The 19,745-nt window shown below is 42.5% G+C and overlaps 1 protein-coding gene across 1 annotated transcript; it reads right to left on the bottom strand.

Annotated features, from left to right (window-relative positions):
• Positions 1 to 2,561: 2,561 nt before the first annotated feature.
• Positions 2,562 to 19,467, bottom strand: gpn1 (GPN-loop GTPase 1). The gene is made up of 13 exons (XM_031313193.2): positions 19,241 to 19,467; positions 17,813 to 17,906; positions 13,661 to 13,767; positions 12,451 to 12,488; positions 11,954 to 12,032; positions 11,755 to 11,849; positions 11,448 to 11,493; positions 11,106 to 11,252; positions 8,978 to 9,060; positions 6,159 to 6,198; positions 5,547 to 5,637; positions 3,861 to 3,965; positions 2,562 to 3,045 (listed from the first exon to the last, which is right to left on the bottom strand). The coding sequence occupies exons 1-13, from the start codon at positions 19,409 to 19,411 to the stop codon at positions 2,939 to 2,941; spliced, it is 1,203 nt and encodes a 400-aa protein (XP_031169053.1). The 5' UTR covers positions 19,412 to 19,467; the 3' UTR covers positions 2,562 to 2,938.
• Positions 19,468 to 19,745: the final 278 nt, after the last annotated feature.

Genomic DNA, 19,745 nt, shown 5'->3' with positions numbered 1-19,745 from the left:
TGCTTTTCAACGCGTGGAAGGTGACTCAGCTGCTCTTCAGCGCGACCACGCTGCCGTGTAGGCGAGGGAAGGAAGCGTGCTGGCAGATGGTCGGCAGGCGGAGAATCTGAATCCATTCACAGAGCGAGAGAGACACATGAATGAAGACAAACAGTCAGCAGAGACAGATTAACACCACACCGATCAGAGAACAAAGAAAGCAACAGTGGGAACAGTGTGTGGGAGCTTGTTTTCATTCTTTCACTTCCATTCAGAGAGCTGCTTCTGGTTCTTAGCCTCCCCTCCTTTATATAAAGGGAGCGGACAAAACAGAAAGAGTTCAACAGCAGCACCAACCACATCCTCCACCGTGATCCTGCAGTCCAGCACAGCTTCCAGGGTTTTCCTGCCAATATAAGGTTAGGTGCAGCACCCAAGACATTCTGGGCCACATTACCTCAGCCGAAATAAAGTTAAGATCAAAGTGGGGAGCATCAAAACTGACTCAATGACTTTTCTCAGATGTGATGATTTAGTTGGTCCCCAGTGGACTTCTTTAGAAAGTTCTGTTTTTAAGCTTTCTGAGGGTTATTTAATTAGGGTATTGGAAAAAAAACTGACTCGGCGATATATATTGTGATATAAATATATGATATAAAGACTAATTTTTACAAGATGACATAAATAGCTCTATTTGGAAATAAACCATTCTCAACTACTGGGGTGATTTTGTAGGAGAGTGCATCTACATAAAAATACAAATGAAAAAGGAACTTTTCTTATGTCAGCCATTCTTTCTTGAACTTGCTTTCCAAACACAAAAGCAAGTAAGCGCTGTGACTAACGTTACTCTTCTGAAGTGATTTTGGAGAGGGACATTAGGTAGTTAAATATACTGGTTGACTGACATGACACCATATTCATATATCAATCAAGGCTAAAGTCAATGATATTAATAATGCATGCGTGTTGCTTCCTCTAAATGTCAGGTGGTGGTCGACTAGCGGTGCCTGCTAGACGATGAAACAAAATATCGTGCATCGCTATATTTAATTATTATTTGCTCCAACTTTTCAGACACCGGTATGCAGCATGAGGGGGGAGAGAGAGGGGGAAGACAGGCCGCAGGTCGGACTCGAACCCGTGGCTACTGCGTCGAGGATTAAACCCCTCCATATGGGTGTAAACTCCACCAACCGAGCCACCCAGGCACCCAAATTGCATATTTTCTAAAGTGAAAAACATAACATTGTGAGAGGAGCTCCAAACCCAGCCAAATACGTGCACCTTAGTATTCCACATACTTCTGGAAAATGCAGGCTTCCCCCTCTCTGGCTCTGGCTCGTTGACGTAAAACTGACCAGTTAAGCGTGATTTATGCTTCTGCGTTAAATCAACGCCGTGGCTACGTACGTAGGTACGTGGAGACACGGACTCTGCACCGTAGCCTGACCTCACCTCTTGAAAAATGGAACTACACGTCGCTCTGCCGTGGCTTGGTAGCGTTGCATTTCCTGGTTCTCCTCTTCCATAAACAACATGAAATCAGTAGCATAAAGAGGGTCCCTACATGTTAACCGAAGCATTGAGAACCTGTCCTTTAATGAGCATTGCGTGAACTTGTTTGGCGAGGGCTTGAATGTAATGGACGTTCATTTATATTAAAGCTATCAAATTTCAAGTTTGTTATTTTTGTGAAATGTAATTTAAAATCTTGATAACCAAACAAATGATCAAGCTTCAGGCCAGCTGTGTCGACCGTTCTCCACATTACCTCTTTCACTCTTCAGATATTAGCATGCTAACGTTTTGTGGCTTTGCCAGTTTGGCTTCCTGCTCACTGGCTGCGTGGCGGCTGCGTGGCGTTTTCTACGTCTTTCCACACCAGAAAGGTGTCTGACGCGGCGCTGCTGCTGCTAGCCTTGTCTGGACACGTTTGTTTCCCATTGATAAAATGAAATAATAAGCGACATCGTCGGCAGTATTGACGGCAAAATAGGCTGCAGAATATTTCGTTCTGTAATGACAGGTGCAATTTTTGAAAATCGATAATTATCTATTATTTTTTTAAATGACATTTATATGTGCATTTATGTCAAAACCTTGAGACTTTCAAACATCAACATGTCATTTATCGATATATATTTGTGTCTAAATGATATATAAACATCTTTTCCTATTCTATGTTGCCTGGAAACGCTTCCAACACGCTTGTGTGTCTCGTGAAAAATAGGCGTCGGTCCTATTTCTCGCATGCACGTGTTTTCGGTGCGGCTCGAGCCGTGCCTGAGACGTACGTGTCACGAGGCAGCGTGCTCGCTCTGACCTGTTACCATGGGAGCTGAAATATAAACGGACACGCCACGCAGCTGACACGCCCACGCCACGCAGCCAGTGTTTAGGAGCCCTTAGCTTTACAGCAGTTTCTCCTGCAGTTCATGACTGTACATATTAAGTAACAACTGGTTTGTGAGCTTTAATTTAGGGTCAAAGTTCACTTCGTAAACAGGAATGTTAGAAGAGGCTGAGTCTGAATCGTCCCCCTGGAGTCTTGTGTGGAAAACGTCAGAAATTTGGACCAATTTGAACTAAAAGCTCACCTTTATTTTGCAGATCATAAATCGTTTCAGTGATTTGAACAAAACAAAAGTAAACAGTAAAGAAAAACACAAGTTAAGCAGGTTAGAAGAGTCTTTTTTCTGATATAAAAATATAACTTTTCTTTTAGGGAAGGAGCAGCCAATCAGCTTGACTGAATGAGTGAGGTCACAGGGTCAGACAGGAAGTTCAGGTTTAGTTTCGTCTCATCTTTCTGAACACCTGAGGAAGCAGTGGCTCTTCCAGGTGATAGTCTGAACCCCACAGAGGGGAAACCTTTCCCCCCTCACCTTCATTCGGTCCGTGTCTTTCCTCCGCGGCGGAGTTAGACGTCAGGCTGCAGAGGGTCAGAGGTCAGAGGTCAGGGATCCTCGGGGATCGCACACTTTCTGTTTCGGACCTGAACCACTTCCTTCCTCTCCTTCAGGAAGTTTCCAAAGGCATCAGTCTCTTTGCTCTCCTCCGTTGCTACAAAAAAATATAAAAAAAGTAGTTTATTATTTAAACTAGGGGTCTAGATATTCACTACTCATACTACTAATACTATACTACTCAATCAATCAATTAATCAATCAATCAATAAGCGGATCATATTTCCTGCACTACACCTTGAAAACACAGCTCAGAGTAGTTTCCCCTCTACTCCTCTGGATGGAAACTAACTGCTGGTGGTTTTGTGGTTCTATTCTACGTGAATTCGTGAGATCTCGTGGGTCCTCGTGACTACAGCTGTCAGTCATGGCCGCAGCCGTGCCGCAACAAATCCAGACCTGGTGGGTGTTGACGGACGGCGGAGCACGCAGCCGTTCTGCAGACGTTCTGCATCCGGTGGAAATCCCCAGTTAGCCCTTAGGTTGTCTTCCCAACGACTGAACTTGTTCTCTTCAATACCATTTTTTTGTAGATGTTTTTGTCCCTTTTTTAAAAACATTTTATTCACTTAAATGCAACGGTAACACCAACTTGTTACCACGAGTTCTACACCTTTTCTTGGAATTTATGGTCAACAAACCTCATTTATAGTTCAAAATAGTTTAAAAAAAAAAGCAGAAAGTATGACTTATTTTGACTAATAGTTAAGATCAGAAGATGTTGATGGATAATCCCACACTGGTTTATGTCAAAGTTTAGTTTTACCTGAAGAACTTATGGAACCATCCATGTTATTTTTGAGCAATTTATTATTTATTTATATTTCTGTATTAAAAAACCTTTGAAAACAGGTCAAATTTGACCCGAGGAAAACACAAGGGTTAGTTATCACTGAGGGTTTCTTTTCTCACCGCTGTGGTCGATGTCGTCCGTGTCGCTGTCTTCCTCCTCCTCGCTGTCGTCAGGGTTACCGCGTCCCATGATGAGGTCACTGGGCCCGGCGAAGTCAGTGCCGCCTGTGGACAGGAAGCCAATCAAACACAATACAATGATAATACAGGGTTTCTACTAGGGCTGCACAATTAATCACAATTTTATCGAAATCGCAATATGGACTAGAGCAATATCCAAATGGCAGGGGGCAAAATATTTGTTAAAGGCAAAATATGTGTCAAATGAAGTGTTGTGGTGCCGCACAGACGTCCCGGACTACAAATCATATCCTACAGACTACAAAAAAACATCTTTGTTTGGTACAGATCCTCCTTTTATAAGATTTAATATTAGCCAATGAAAATGAGAATAATGATACAAACATGATCATTCCCTTCAATACCGTGAATCATATTGGAATATCAGTCAAAATAATTGCAATTAGACATTTTCCTCATATGGTGCAGCCCTAGTTTCTACAGGTTTCACCAAGTCAAATTTTAGAGGGCTTTCACACCTGAAAGTCTGAACCATGGTTCATGTTTTTGCATTTGATCCGGTAAGTTTTGGTTTCACACTGCAGTTATGCAAGCGCACTGAAGATCTCTACGTGAGAAAGCTACGTCCTGTCGTCTCCCGACAGTTGTAACTGATTGGTCTGTAGACGAGCTTCCCCGTCCTCTCGTATCCTCTCTCTGTGTCAGAGTTTTTTCAGCTGACTGCTGCTCTCTCACTGTGATACCGCGGCTTTTTTTGTTTCGTTGTGTTGTTGAGAAGCGAGACACGGGAACTTTACTTGGGGTTTGAGGAGCTTGTCTGTCTGTCTGTCTGTCTCTCTCTCTCTCTCTCGAACTCTCTCTTTCTCTCTCTCTCTCTCTCTCTCTCTCTCTCAAACTCTCTTTCTCTCTCTCTCTCTCTCTCTCTCTCTCTCTCAAACTCTCTCTCTCTCTCGAACTCTCTCGAACTCTCTCTCTCTCTCTCTCTCTCTCGAACGCTCTCTCTCGAACTCTCTCTCTCTCGAACTCTCTCTCTCGAAAAGTCCGTAGATGTGAAAGCCCCCCTAAGACTTTTTAAGACCTTTTTAAATAAATGTAACACCTATATCACGACATCAAAAAAACCCGCTAATTAGCTTTTAACGCTAGTCGTCGGGGCAGAGGGTAAAGTAAAAAGAAATCTCTATTTCCACACTACTAACAAGGCTCAAAATATCACCACACTTCCACGGTAACATCATGAGGGTCCCTACATGTAAACTGAAGCATTGAGATTGAGAACTTTGTAAGTGTACAGACAGTTTATTGACCAGTCGAACCACGAATGCGTGCAAGCAGTAACCAGTAACATAGCTCTAACACAGCGTTCATGTATACGGAAACGGTACTTTATAAACAATATTTTTAATAAACTGTCTGTACACTTACAAAGTGTACAGACAGTTCGGTTTACGAACTAGAGTTATACGCTAATTAGCGGTTAGCGCTAAAACTGGTCACATTCGATTAGCATGAAAACATATCCCAGAGAACGGTCGACTCCGTACCCATGTGTTAATAACCCCTAGGTTCATTTTGCGCCGGATTTGTCCTTTAAGACCCCGGAGAAACCCAATATATAACAAAATAAAGTGTTACTGTTTGATCTTCAGTATCGGTGAGCTGTACCTGCTGAAGATGTGGTCGTCATGTCGACGGCTCCCAGGTCCTTCCTGAGCCGCTCCAGCTGCTCCTGCTGCTTCCTGTTCTGAGCCTCCGCCTGACGGACAGGAAGTCAGTTAAAACACGGAGACACGCGAGGACAGACACTTAGGCTGAATCTCAGTTCTCTTATTTGATATCTCCTCGCTCCTCAGCTGAACCAGAAGTTGCCCCGGGAGGAGGGATCTCTGAGGAGCTATGAGTGAGGATGGAGGAGGGATCTCTGAGGAGCTATGAGCGAGGATGGAGGAGGGATCTCTGAGGAGCTATGAGTGAGGATACAGAGAGCAGCCTTCCCGGAAGCCGTACAGCTGAAAACCTTGGCTAACTCTGTCCATACAGCTGACGAATTCACGTGACGCTTCAGAGGAAAGGACGTCCCCATCCCTCTAAAAACACATTTCCTTGTTTCCTCTCTCCTCGCATGATTTCCTCGCGTCTCCCCCATGCTGCCTTGGTGGGACGGACTAAGACGCGAGGAAGGGAAGCAAGTGAAGGAAACGTGGATACAATTTAAGAGAACTGAAATTCAGCCAGAGAAACGTGAAACACAGCAAACACACAGATAAACACACTCACCAGCTGTTTGTGGAGTCTTTCATATTCTGGTCGATAGTCCCTGAGGAAGGAGGAAGTGTTCAGTTTATCCCACAAAACTTGTTTCCTCCATTAGAAGAGAATATATCATATAGCCTTTATTTAAATCATGCAACCTCACTGAGATCAAGATCTCTTGATCAGAGAGGGAAAAAAACAAAGCACATAACGACGTTTCACTTGAAGGCAGCTTATTTCACGGGGAGAGAGAGAAAGAAAAGAGAGGAGCGAGACATAGCGAGTGCTTTGTTGTTGCAGGAAACATTCAGCTGTTCCACAAACTCCCGGGCAGTTCAGAGCTCGTGTTTTTAAACTGTCTCGACACCTGACAGAAATTTATTTTGGCGGGTAACATTGTAAAGTTACGAGCCAATTTGGCCGGTGATGAATGAAGCAAATAACTCTGCGTCTGTTTGAATCAGCCGTCTGCAGAAATGTTGCCAGATTGGTCTGTTTTCCTCCAATTAAAATTTCAGCGGTTGTGTGTGTGTTTGGCTTGTAAAACTTCATCTTCATCTGGCAACACTGCTTGTAGTACTAAGCCTACATTTTCCATGAACACTTTGTCGTGACGTGTCGTACAACCGTCTGCTACGTGCCTAGCGTGGATGGAACCGATTAGGAGCTACGCTGAAACGGAGAAGACGAAAGGAACGGCGAAAACCAGAGGAGCTCAAACTAAGTAGCAACATTAGTTAGGATAAAAACAAACAAACATGTGGCTAGTGGATAATCTGATGGGCTGATAACTTTAAAAATCTACTAGCCATGTTGGCTAGTGATCAAAAAAGTTAATTTAAATTAAAAATTTTAATAAATTAAATCCCTGTGTGGCAGCGATAGAGGCATTGATGTTTCCCGTTTCCTGTACGGGACTCTCACACCATCTCAAAACACACCCACTAGTCTGATTTCTGTTTACATGATTGGCCACCTCAGTGTGATGTCGAGCTGAGATTCTCCAAAAGTTGAATCCTTCTCACCGCTGAGGGTTTTCTTTCAGCTCCCCCCCCCCGTGGCCCCACCGCTGCAGCCTAAACGCAGTACCCCTATTCAAAATTCACTGGCAAACCTGCGTTTTCACCAGACCGTCTGAAAGCCAACGCAGTCAGTGTGAACGCAGCTTTACATGGAGGTGTAAACACCAGAGGTGTAGCTGTGTTAAAGGGATATTTTGCCGATATTTGTATCATAATAATGTTGGAAGTATGTGGAAATGAACTATGTTAACCCTTAGAACCCGACGCTGTCGTCGGCAACCAACAACGGCACCTCTGATTAATATTTAGATCATTTGATAACGGTTTAATGCAGAAACTTACCGATTTTTGCTGCTAAAAGCTAACGAGTTAGCCATCACAGAGCTGTCTTTTATGTCTTTGTAGCCTTTACAGAAGGTTTTCTATCCAGCCTGGAAGTTGTGCCTCTTTTCGGAGTTGTTCAGCAATAAATCCAAACGCTTATATCCAAGGTTTATCCACTTGATGTCCATAATTTATCAATTTTCCGTCATTTTTGCCGCTAGCTCGATGCTAGCTGCCATTTTGAATATCCCCTGATGCTTTGCGAGATTGTGTTGACGTCTTTCAACCAATGGGAAGGCAGGTCCGTCATACAAAGACTACGTAGTGGACAAAGATAGATCGCTCCAGCGAATCCAAGCGAGAACAAAGGCTATAGAGTGAAAGATGGATCACTCCAGTTTATTACCGTTCTACAGAGAAGAATGTTTTGAGATTTGGCATAAATTTGGGCCTTTTTTGAAGAAATGTAAATAGTTTGTCCTTTTACATGAGTTATAATGTTCATTATGTTTATTTTTGCACTGCATGACTCCAAATATATAGGAGAACTGTTTTAGAACATTGCTGTGTGTGTGATTTCAATAAATATGACATTATTATTGATTATTGGCATAAGTGAATGTCATGAGGGCAAAAGCGTCTGGACTTTTTTTGAAAAAATGTATATATTTAGTCAACTGTGTAAGTTACAATGTTTATTTCTTCACAGTGTGACTCCTAATACATATGGGAACTGATTTAGACAGGAGATTGGCTTGGCTTTTCTTGCTTTGTGTGTGATAAATATATATCTGTGAGATTCATGTTCTGTTTTATTTATTTGTCTTTAAGGTCATACAACCTTTTTTTACATTCAAGTGACCTCACTGCAGCACAAATATTCTAATAGCCCAGTTTTTCCTGAAAAAAATGATGTTCATAAATTGACTGTAGACAACAGGGTTGATGTTTTACAAGCTTTTTTAGAAAATAAAACTAGACGGACAATGAATTGTAAAAATGACCTTAGGGCTGGTAGGGTTAAACTTCCCTCCATCTTACCAGCGTCCACATCTCGGTGCTCACAGGCGTCATTTGGTGGTTTGCTGCTGGTATTAGGACTTGTTGCTGCAACTACATATTGTACTTCCGCATACAGACACAAAGAGTACAGAAGCGGATCGAGAGAAACAGCCGCTCCTCTGTCTGTAATGCGAGCTTGTCGTTTTCGCATTACATCACCCACCAGCGGGAGCGTTTATTGGTCCGGTGGGGAACATTGCATTTTGGTAGCTGTAGGTTTTCTACCTTTCTTATTGGGAGCAAATATCACAGCTTCTTTTCTGTGTTTTCTCTGGTCTTGTAGCATTAACTTCAAAGACATTTGCGCAATTCGACTGCATAGACAGACCCTCTTCTCCAGCGATAAAATACATCTTTAATGCACCTGCGTACAGAAAATGTGACAAAAAACATCTGATGTGACGAATGAGTGAAACAAAATAGTTTGTAACTCACCTTTCGTACTCATCGGCAGCATCCTCCACCTGAACGAACAGCTCGTCCAATCCGCTTCCCGTCACCGCTGACACGCCCACCACCTGCGGACAGACCGATCTGTTTGAGTCGCTGAACAGACTGAGGATGTGGATGTTCAGAGGTTTCTACACTCCGATCTCATCCTCTCTTCTCCTCTACAACGGCTGAAAGTGAGCCAGCTTTGTTGTGACAGAGGAGAAATCAAGTTAAGACCAAAGATAAGTGGTTAACAAGTACATTTTCAGGATAAAGCCTGACATCCGGCCAGACATAAATCTTCCTCTGGTGTACAAACGAAAGGCTCAGCCAAAAGACTGTCGACCAATAGATTGTTTCTGTATTTGGGCTGGAGAAGCATCACAAGTGTAAAGTCAGAGTTGAGGTTCATGTGTTTTCTGAGTCAAGTCTAACACTGCACAGCTATTAAATCTGAAAACGTTACAAGGTTGCAGAAGCACCTAAAAACTTTACATCTGGATGTCAGGCTTTGCCCCTCGCCTTCCGCTCTCTGTGTGTTGCCATTCTCAAACTCTAGCGAGCTACACACTGAAAATGTCACGTTTTTAAGAAGATTTGGATGTTACAACAAGGCAGGCCTGCTTGGTTCTTTCAGGGAATGTTTTTAAAGATTAACAAAGAATATGTTAGATCATTTCCTCTCTAACTGGGAGGTTTTGGGACTGATTGGTGGGATTGCTGTGGACGAAGTACACACGGAGATACACTGGTAAGAGCCAATGAGGTTTAACCATGTACATTCTTGTGAAAAAATTAGGACACCCATGCTAAAGTTGACTACAAAGAGGAATAAAAAAGTCATCTTTTGGAAATTGATCTTAATGCCTTAATTAAAAAAATGAGGAAAAAACCTTTAAGGACACCAATTTTGTTTGTGAATGAATAATGTATCGTAAATAAATAATTGTTCTTCCTTAAAATACAGGGGGCATAAGTCAGTACACCCCTATGTTAAATTCCCATAGAGACAGGCAGACTTTTATTTTGAAAGGCCAGTTATTACATGGATCCAGGATACTATGCATCCTGATAAAGTTCCCTTGGCCTCCACATCATCACATACCCTTCACCATACCCCACATCATCACATACCCTTCACCATACCCCCACATCATCACATACCCTTCACCATACCCCACATCATCACATACCCTTCACCATACCCCCACATCATCACATACCCTTCACCATACCCCACATCATCACATACCCTTCACCATACCCCCCCATCATCACATACCCCCACATCATCACATACCCTTTACCATACCCCCACATCATCACATACCCTTCACCATACCTAGAGATTGGCATGGGGTACTTTCCATAAAATCATCTCTCAATGCAAATCAAACCAGCTATTAGGCTAACTGACATAAAACCATGTTAATCTCTAGGTATGGTGAAGGGTTCTTACTCACTTATGCCCCCTGTATTTTAAGGAAGAACATTTATTTATTTACGATACATTATTCATTCACCAAGAAAATTGGTGTCCTTAAAGATTGGATTTTTCCTAAATTTTTTTAATTAAGGCATTAAGATCAATTTCCAAAAGATGATTTTTTTATTCCTCTTTTTAGTCAACTTTAGCATGGGTGTCCTAATTTTTTCACATGACTGTATCAGCTAATTTAAATATCTCACGTTACTGTATCGTGTCAACAGTTAACTTTGTGTAATATTGTATGTGGCGTTTTCTTTTGCAGGGTGCAAATGTTCCACCAAAACAAGTTCCTTCCTGAGACTATTTTGCAGAGCCACCGTCGCTGCGTCCGGAGCTTAGCGCCGCCCAAGACGCTGATTGGTTTAAAGAAATGCAAACAGCCTTACTCCCAAGACCTTACTCCACAGCGCTGTGGAGATAGAGCTGGCAATGCAGGACTATTAACCTAGTAATCTTGTTCTGTGGTACAGGCCGCAGGTTTTTAGGGTGAACAAAACTAAACGCCGGTGTAAATGCACATCATTTGGGTTTTAAATATTAAAACGGTTAAGTCTGGCTGGGCTCCAAGTTCATCTCAAATGTATCTGGCTGTCCGGTAAATGTTTCTTGATGCAGCCTCCCGCTCTGCGCTCGTCCTCTTACCCTCAGGTTGGTGTAGAACTCGTCCAGCACCAGACTCATGGAGCGCGTCAGGTTGCTGACATACGAGGTTTCCTGGTTCAGAGCGTCCTGAAAAACCTCAAAGTCCTGCATCCACTCCACTGCGAAGCTGTGGTCGATAATGTCAGTCTGCACAAACAAGTCAAAGACTTCAAATTTCAAGAAAAGAGAAGAAAACACAAACACACATGATGTGTACAGTACATGTGTACTAGAATTGCCACTGTGTATCAGTATCTCTGTATATCTGTATCAATGTCTCTATATATCTGTATTAGTGTCTCTGTATATCTGTATCACTATACATAAAATTGAAAAGATCACCTTGTTCATGGCAACAATGAAGGGCAGCTTGGTCTTATAGAGAATACTGGAGGAGAGAAAACATCAGCTGAGACACAGAAGTGAAACCTGCAGAACTGCTGAGAGACACGTTAGCGGTGTCCCAATTACATGCAGCATCAGTTGTCTTATATGTTCTGTTAGCTCCCCCTGCTGGAAATATATATATATATATATATAAACCACATTGTACTGTGTATGATTTTAAGAGAGTACAGTGTTGTTCATCCCTGTGGTGGTACTTTAAAAATGTGAGTTGTCAAGATTTTTGTTTGGTTCAGTCAGGTACCTGCAGGCATACAGCATGTTGGACATGAATGTGACGGGGTTGACGCTGCGGGACGTGTCCATCACGTAGATCACGACACACGGGAAGGATGAGGCCTAACACACACACACACACACACACACACACACACACGGAAAATTAACTGACTGTGATGTTACCGATAAAGAAAAGCAGACAGCAGCCCAGTAAGCCGACCCACCAGAGTCTCTGTGATGATGGTTCCAGACGCAGACCAGGTGAAGACCTCGATCTGACCCGGGGTGTCAATCAGCACGTACCTGCAGAGAGTCAAAGGTCATCAGACACAACTGCAGAACCAATCACAGTGGTTGTTTACAATAAAGTAACAAGTTTGCAGATTTCACATAGGGCTATGTGATATGGACCAAAAATCATATCTCTGTATTTTTCTGCTGAATTGCAATAAAGTATAAAAAAATAAAATATATATATATTGTATTTTCTACAAAGTGGGCTAAATGTTCAGTTGTAAATCAAAGCCACATTTTAGATGGCACAAGCACTTCTATTAAAACAGACGGAGATCAAAATAAAAGGCAAAGACAGGGTTTCCTGTTTGGAAATATACAGCTGCAACACGTGCAATTATCTAAAATAAATAGCCTATTATATAAAATCAAAAAAGAACTTCTCTGACAGAACAACACAGGATGTAGGACGCAGCCTGATACTGACCGGTGGTTCTGCTGCTTCTTCTCGATGAACTGCATCACCTGAAGAACACAAACACACCATCGCTGGGTCATCTCGGTTGGTTCACTCTGTCTGACATGGTTTCATCAGACACTCCAGCTGGGTTCCAAACACTTCCCTAGCACAGAAATAGTTCCCTATATAGTGTGTTCGCCATTTTGTAGTGGGGTTCCAATTCTCCGCGGTTAATTCCATTCACTATATAGTCCACTATAAAATACCCACAATGCACAGCTTATTAGAGTGTACATACGATGTACCCTACATGTTATAGAGGAGACGCACCAAGCCGATAATCGGCCGTCTGACAGTCTGGCGAGGTCCGTGACTCGAGTCTGTTCCGTGTGTTCGTGCCGTCGTCCGTTGGAGGAGCTGTCGGCCTTCATTTTGGCCGACCTGACATGTTCAGTCGGAGACAGGACAGTCGGGACTCACCCGGAAATGGCGAGTGGATGAGCCGCTCAAAATCTGATGAAAATCTTTTAAACTGACCTTTGTTGATCTGAAATGAAGACAGATTCAGCAACTGCACGGCCTATTTCTCTCTTAAAATGTTTTCAGAAACACGTTCCGGTGAACTATTTTAGTCCAATATGAGCCGCCATGACAGTCTGGCTGTGAATTTCCGGAGAAAAAAGAACCATGTGACGCGTTCGTCCAATCAGCTGCCGGTTTTCATTTTCTGGGAAACAATCAGACTGTTAATGGAAACAATACAGAGCAGCGCCGCCTGCTGCTATGGAGACGTATTACGTTTCGCGCACGCGCAGAGCGTACGCTCAAGTCGGCGTCTCCTCAGTGTGTTCTGAGGCACTTTTTGGACCTCGGGGACCCGACTGATCAGTTCGACTGGCTTTACTGCCGACGGTCGGCCGTCTTTTTGGTGTATCACCACCTTTACTCCTGGGGGCTGTTTCACAAAAGCAGGATTTATAAATCTATCCAATCTGTGCATCCTGGCTTGGTGCGTTTCACGAAGGCCAAGCCAGACTGAGGAGGAGTGACTAGGGTCAAGCCAGGATGAAGTCATTTGGATAGATGAGCGTTCACGGCTTTCCTTAACAGACCGCGAGGTCGATAACAGATTTACTGATGCTAAAATGGAGACTACGCATTGTACGTACTTTATACAGAGTGAGTATGGGAAAACCCTGACTCAGTTCCCAGAGGATGCGGAGTCCGACCGCGTTACCTGATCAAAGCGCGTGGCGAACAGGTTGAGTGATGTCACGATGCCTCCGTTGGGTCCGAGGCTGTACTGCTTCATCACCTCCTTGTAGTTCACGGTGTCCCTGATGTCTGGAGGAAAGACAGACAGACAGACACACTGAAGGCTACAGAGAGCAGGACGGACAACAAAAACTGGGCTGACTCCGAAAAGGTTTAGTGGTGAAAACACGCTTTTTCAATGATTTTACTTAAAAATTGGAAGGCTTCATTTCATTTATTATACAGGAAAGGATTAAAGCAGCCATATTATGCTCATTTTCAGGTTCATAATTGTATTTTAAGGTTGTACCAGAATAGGTTTACATGGTTTAATTTTCTAAAAACACCATATTGTTGTTGTACTGCACCACTCTCTCTCACTGCTGCAGATCCTCTTTTCAGCTGGTCTCTGTTTTAGCTACAGAGTGAGACCTCTTTTCTTCTTCTTCTTCTGTACTATCTTTGATTGCACTGCACATGCCCAGTAGCTCAGATGTAGATCATGTCAGCTAGCTAGCTCCATAGACAGTAAAAGAAAGGCTGTTTCTACAACTTCGGTCAGTTACAAGGCAGGATTAGCTGGGAGACTTCTAAATGAGAGCGCACATGGAAGTAGTTCTTTTGTAGATTATGGTGAACTTGTGTGTGTTGTAGCAGTGCTTTGCTATTGAGAACGAGGTAGCATGCTAGCGTTAGCCATAGCGTTAGCATGCTAACACTACGAGCTAATGGTTGCGGTTAGCCTGCTCGTTTCGGCTTGTGACGTCACAAGCCGTGCCGATTTTGAACAGCTCACCCAGAGACTGAAGGCAGGACACATTCAGAAACCGTATCTCACTCTAAACAGCATGGATGGATTTTTTTCAAAGTTTGTATGTGTGTGGAAGCACCAGAAACACAACATAACACCCCAAATCCCAGAAAAAGTGATTTTTTCATAATATGGGCACTTTAAAAGTAACATTAAGTTACAGTTTAAACGGGCCAGACTCCAGCAGGTTTCTGTTCTGCAGAAACATAGAACATTGAACATAGTTACGGCACATGAGGACAGAGACATTTGTACAGGACATTAGCATGGACTAGACAGAGACAGAGAACTAAAGACAACAATACAGACTTGGACAATACATGAACAATCAGTGTGTGCAAGTGTAACTGTATGCCTTTTTGAAATATGTGATGGATGGTAGTGTTCTGATGTGATGGGGAATGTCATTCCACATTTTGGTGTCTGTATGAAACAAGGATTTCTGATAGTTGTAGGGCTGTGCTCGATTGAAGAAATTCTTAGTCGACTAACACTCATTCAATTGTATCGACTAATCGATTAGTTGATTTAATCGACAGATCTGTAAATCTGAATTTCTCCGCAAAGAGTCATGCAAAAGCACCACTTTAATTCTTGTGTTTACCAGAGATGTGCTCGTACGTTTCTTGGAAATAAGTCATTCAGCATGAAAAAGCATAAAACATGACTAATCAACTAAAGAAATCTTAGTCGACTAAGACCAAAACGACCGATTAGTCGACTAATCGACTAAGAGGGAGCAGCCCTAGATAGTTGTTGTTGTATGGGGTAGACCTGAAGATCTTTGCCCGAACCCGACAGGACCCGACGGGTTCGGTCTTAATTTCTATCATGTTACACGGGCTCGGGCCGGACTCGGGCTTGCGCTCCTGGTTGCGCAGTAAACGAGCGGTCAGGTGAAGTGTTTCGATTGGCGTGTAAATGGATGCTGAGGAGGTGAAACAGAGGCTGGCTTCTGTGTTCCAACTTCCAACTGGCAGATAGCCTCCGTTAGTCATGAATAAATTATGTTAAAAAAATGTATAAATTTCTAATTCTTCACGGAAAACAGCTGTGTGCGTGCGGTGCAGTCTCTTTTTTCTTTCTCTCCCTTTTCCGCCGAGTGGTGCGTGTGCCCGCTTGCGGTGTGAAGAGCTATTTTCCGACATGCGCTCTAATCACTGCTGATAGACGGCCTTTTGTTCAGTCGGGCTGTAAACGGGTTCGGGCTTTTAAAAATCTGTCAATCAAAATGTACTGGTCGGGCTCGGGCCGAATTCTGTCGGGCCGAACTTTTAAGGCCCGATTACAGCTCTAGTGTGGGGGGGACTGGAACCAATGCCTGTGAGACTGACCTAGTGAGGCGTACTGGTCTCATGTTGTGTGTCGGGAGAAGTGCAGTGTTGGTGAAGTGCTATTTTGAATGTGAAAATAAAATGTAATAGCGTGGCTGTTTATGTAGCTCTGGTCAGACAGAGGCTTGATATCGGCCTATAATTGCTCATTAGCGACGTGTCTAGATTAGGGCTGGGCGATAATTCAATATGATAATTTATTGTCTTTCAGTGGAATCATATTGTGATGAAATCAGATATCGAGATATACAGTAACGTTGTCTAAAATAATAACGAGCACGTACTAACACAATTTTCTCAGAAAATCTGTTGCGAAACATTTTGAGCATCCATCCATCCACCCACCCATCCATCCACCCACCCACCCATCCATCCAACCACCCATCCACCCCAACACCCATCCACCCACCCACCCACCCACCCATCCATCCATCCACCCATCCATCCACCCCAACACTCATCCATCCATCCATCCATCCACCCACCCATCCATCCATCCACCCACCCACCCACCCACCCCAACACCCATCCATCCACCCACCCACCCCAACACCCATCCATCCACCCATCCATCCATCCACCCACCCATCCATCCACCCCAACACCCATCCATCCACCCATCCATCCATCCACCCACCCATCCATCCACCCCAACACCCACCCATCCATCCATCCACCCATCCATCCACCCCAACACCCATCCACCCATCCATCCACCCATCCACCACTAACATGCTCTTTAGTAGCTAAAACAGTTTGTGAGATTTGTTAGTGTGTCCGCAACCTTAGTACGAAACCAACAGTACGAAACCAACAGTACGTGAATTGCATAGTAGTTCTGGTAAAATATTACAGTATGCAACACTGGACACTACGCCGGCATAAGTATTAGAGGTGTGAATCTTCACTGATCTCCCGATTTGATTACGATTATCATGTCAGCAATTTCATTCGATATCTCGATGCATCATGATGCGTCAAATACATTTTTTTGTTAAAGCCATATAGGATATTTAATTCATAGCTTTTCAGTGCTCTAATACTAAATAAATTGGATACATAAAACTACAGCACTGAGCACATGGCACTTCCTGAATGTGCAAAACATACCAGAATATGTAAACAGAAAGGTTGTTAGGCATACATTAAATTGTAAACAGAAATAATCGATTATGGCCCGGCCGATTATCGATGCAGCATCGTCCATGTTCACGATTCGATGCATCGATTATTTGATTAATTTCAACACCTCTAATAAGTATCCCACAATGCAATGCGGTAGTAACAGCAACGTTCATAACAGACAAGCCGACAGAAACCGAGCAGCTCTGTAACATCAATAACGCTCTAATATTTCTACACATTTAAATGACTGTACTAATTACTGTCTAGTTATTTACATTTTTCAGTATTTTAAGCGTTTATCTGGCGATGCCGCTAGAGCCAAGGTCGGCGGGGGTTACCATGGTTACGCTTCTTCAACGGCAAGGATTGCTCTCAGGAAGCGACGTTGAAAACTACCGATAAAAGATCCACGCTACGGTTTATTTACACAGAATATAAACCGTATATTGAACGATAGTACACATGTTGAGTCTGTAGAACAGAGGAGGAGTTTTTAAACTCTTTTTAAGAGGGGCTTGTGGGAAGACACCTGAAAGAAGAGACGTGTTTACAATCTGTAGAAGATCAAGGCAACAGGAGGACGTTTCCAGATGTTGTATAATGTCCTCCAGGTCTTTATGCTCTACATTTGAATCCTGGATCCTGTACTTGATATGGAGGCACTGACTGCTTGTCGAATTATCAAGTCTAGTCAAGTCTATCGTCAATTCTGCAATATGTGCCAGACGTACGGAGCAATTGAAATTATGTTTCTCTCCGACCCACGGTGCAGTAAGGACACGTACAACAACTCTAACATAAAAGAAATATATACAAATAAAGATAAAGAAAGATAGGTAACATAAACAAACAGACGTGTCCTCACCGATGTTTGCGGGGAAGGGGACTTCGTGGACGGCAGGGTCCAGGTTGATGACATACGGAGGAGTTTTGAGAGAGTGAAGGTGAGCCGTCAGCCTCTGGAAGACACAAAACACTGAGATCAGAACAGACGACAGTTTTAAAGTACATGTGAATGCTACTTGTTTGAAAGCAGTACTTTTACTTGCAACAGAGTATTGGTATACTGCTGCGGTGTAGTCTACGTGATACGCAGGTAAATGCAGTATACCCACTAAGAAAGCTCCAGGATTTCCATATACCCACTTAAAAATGTGCAATGATACGCAACTACATACTTTCCATTATATTTTTGATATATTTTAAACTGTCATCTGTGTTCTTTTTCTTCACATAGTCTAAATAAAGGGATTGCCACCGTAAATTGGTGCATAAAAGTGTATCCAAATCAGGGCTGCACAATTAATCGCAATTTTTTTTAACAAAATCGCAATATGGACTAATGCAATATCCAAATTGCACAATATTTGTTAAAGGCAAAATATGCGTCTAACCATTCTGAATGAAGTATTGTGGTGCTGCAGAGACGTCCCGGACTACAAATCCTCTCCGACGGACTACAGGAAGTCATCTTTGTTTAGTACAGATTCTTGCAAAAAAAAATCACACTCCATGACTATATTACATTTTTAGTTGTGTTTCAATGAAAATGATGATCCAAAAAAAAATGATCATTCCCTCCAATATCATATGGTGAATCATATCGCAACGTCAAAAATAATCGCAATTTGATATATATAGATATATATATATATATATATATATATATATATATATATATATATATATATATATATATATCTATAGAGAGAGAGAGATATACATATATCTATAGATATATATAGATATATATATATATATCTATATATATAGATATACATATATATCTATATCTATATATATCTATATATATATCTATATATATATATATATATCTATATATATATATACACACACACACATTACAGTATACCCACTACAATACATTAGACTACACCACTGAATCCAACTTTATGTATAAAGCACGTTTTAAAACAACAGAGTTGAGCCAAAGTGCTGCACAGTCAAAAGCAAAATAGTCCTAGTAATAGAGACACAATATATATTATATTAAATTAATATTAGGGGGAGTAGGTTGGTGTTGGAATAACGTTAGTCTTGGGAGGGCTGTGTTTACGTGTGACTATGTAACATTAGTGTTTGGTATTTTCCCTCGGATATATGATGAAGGGGTTTATCCTTCTAATAACTCAACGTTACTTTATAATATTTTGCTTTTAAACATCTTTGTGAACAGCTAACTTTCTCAGCTTGTCCCCCTGGCTGAATAAGCTAACTCATGCAGCTAGCTTCCGTTAGCCACACTCGCTAACTAACGTTAACGTTAACTGACCTGAACGAAGGTGGTTTTCCCGGACCCCGCCATGCCCAGCACGATGAGACACACGGGTTTGTCCCGGGCAGCAGCTCCCGGTGTCCCGCCGTCTTTCCCCGCTGCTGAACCCCCGTCACTGTCAGTTAAAACCTCCTCAGCAGCACCGGCACACTGCGCCGCATCTGCCATGTTGTTTGATGTTGTGGGAAACGGCTGCCGTAAATACACTGGTACTGTCGTAAAAAGTAACGCTCGGAAGGAGGAGGAGTAAACACTACTAACCGTCAGAAGGTGGTGCTATACGGTCAGTGTGACGCTCATCAGTTCAATTTTCTAAGCACAAACGGACATTTGGAAAAACAGAAAAATGGGTTCAAATATCCAATTTTTCATTTTTTTCCGCCTTGACAAATTAAAAAATTGGATCTTGAAACTGTTTTTCCAATTTTCTCTTTTTATTCAGAGGATCAGAAATTTAGAAAAGTACAAAATTGCGTTTGAAACCATCAGTTGCACCTCTGAC

The sequence above is a fragment of the Sander lucioperca genome, chromosome 3, assembly GCF_008315115.2.
Source record: "Sander lucioperca isolate FBNREF2018 chromosome 3, SLUC_FBN_1.2, whole genome shotgun sequence".
In the NCBI taxonomy this organism is placed as follows: domain Eukaryota; kingdom Metazoa; phylum Chordata; class Actinopteri; order Perciformes; family Percidae; genus Sander; species Sander lucioperca.
Note: the sequence above shows the minus strand (reverse complement) of the source record. Positions and strands in the feature narration are given on the sequence as shown.

Excerpts from the sequence above, each read along its gene's own strand:
- gpn1 (XM_031313193.2), bottom strand. The coding sequence starts at position 19,411 with ATGGCAGATGCGGCGCAGTGTGCCGGTGCTGCTGAGGAGGTTTTAACT. Across the intron at positions 11,850-11,953 it reads CCATCATCACAGAGACTCTG|GCCTCATCCTTCCCGTGTGT; the intron begins GTGGGTCGGCTT and ends TGTGTGTGTTAG. Across the intron at positions 9,061-11,105 it reads AGTTCTACACCAACCTGAGG|GTGGTGGGCGTGTCAGCGGT; the intron begins GTAAGAGGACGA and ends GTCTGTCCGCAG.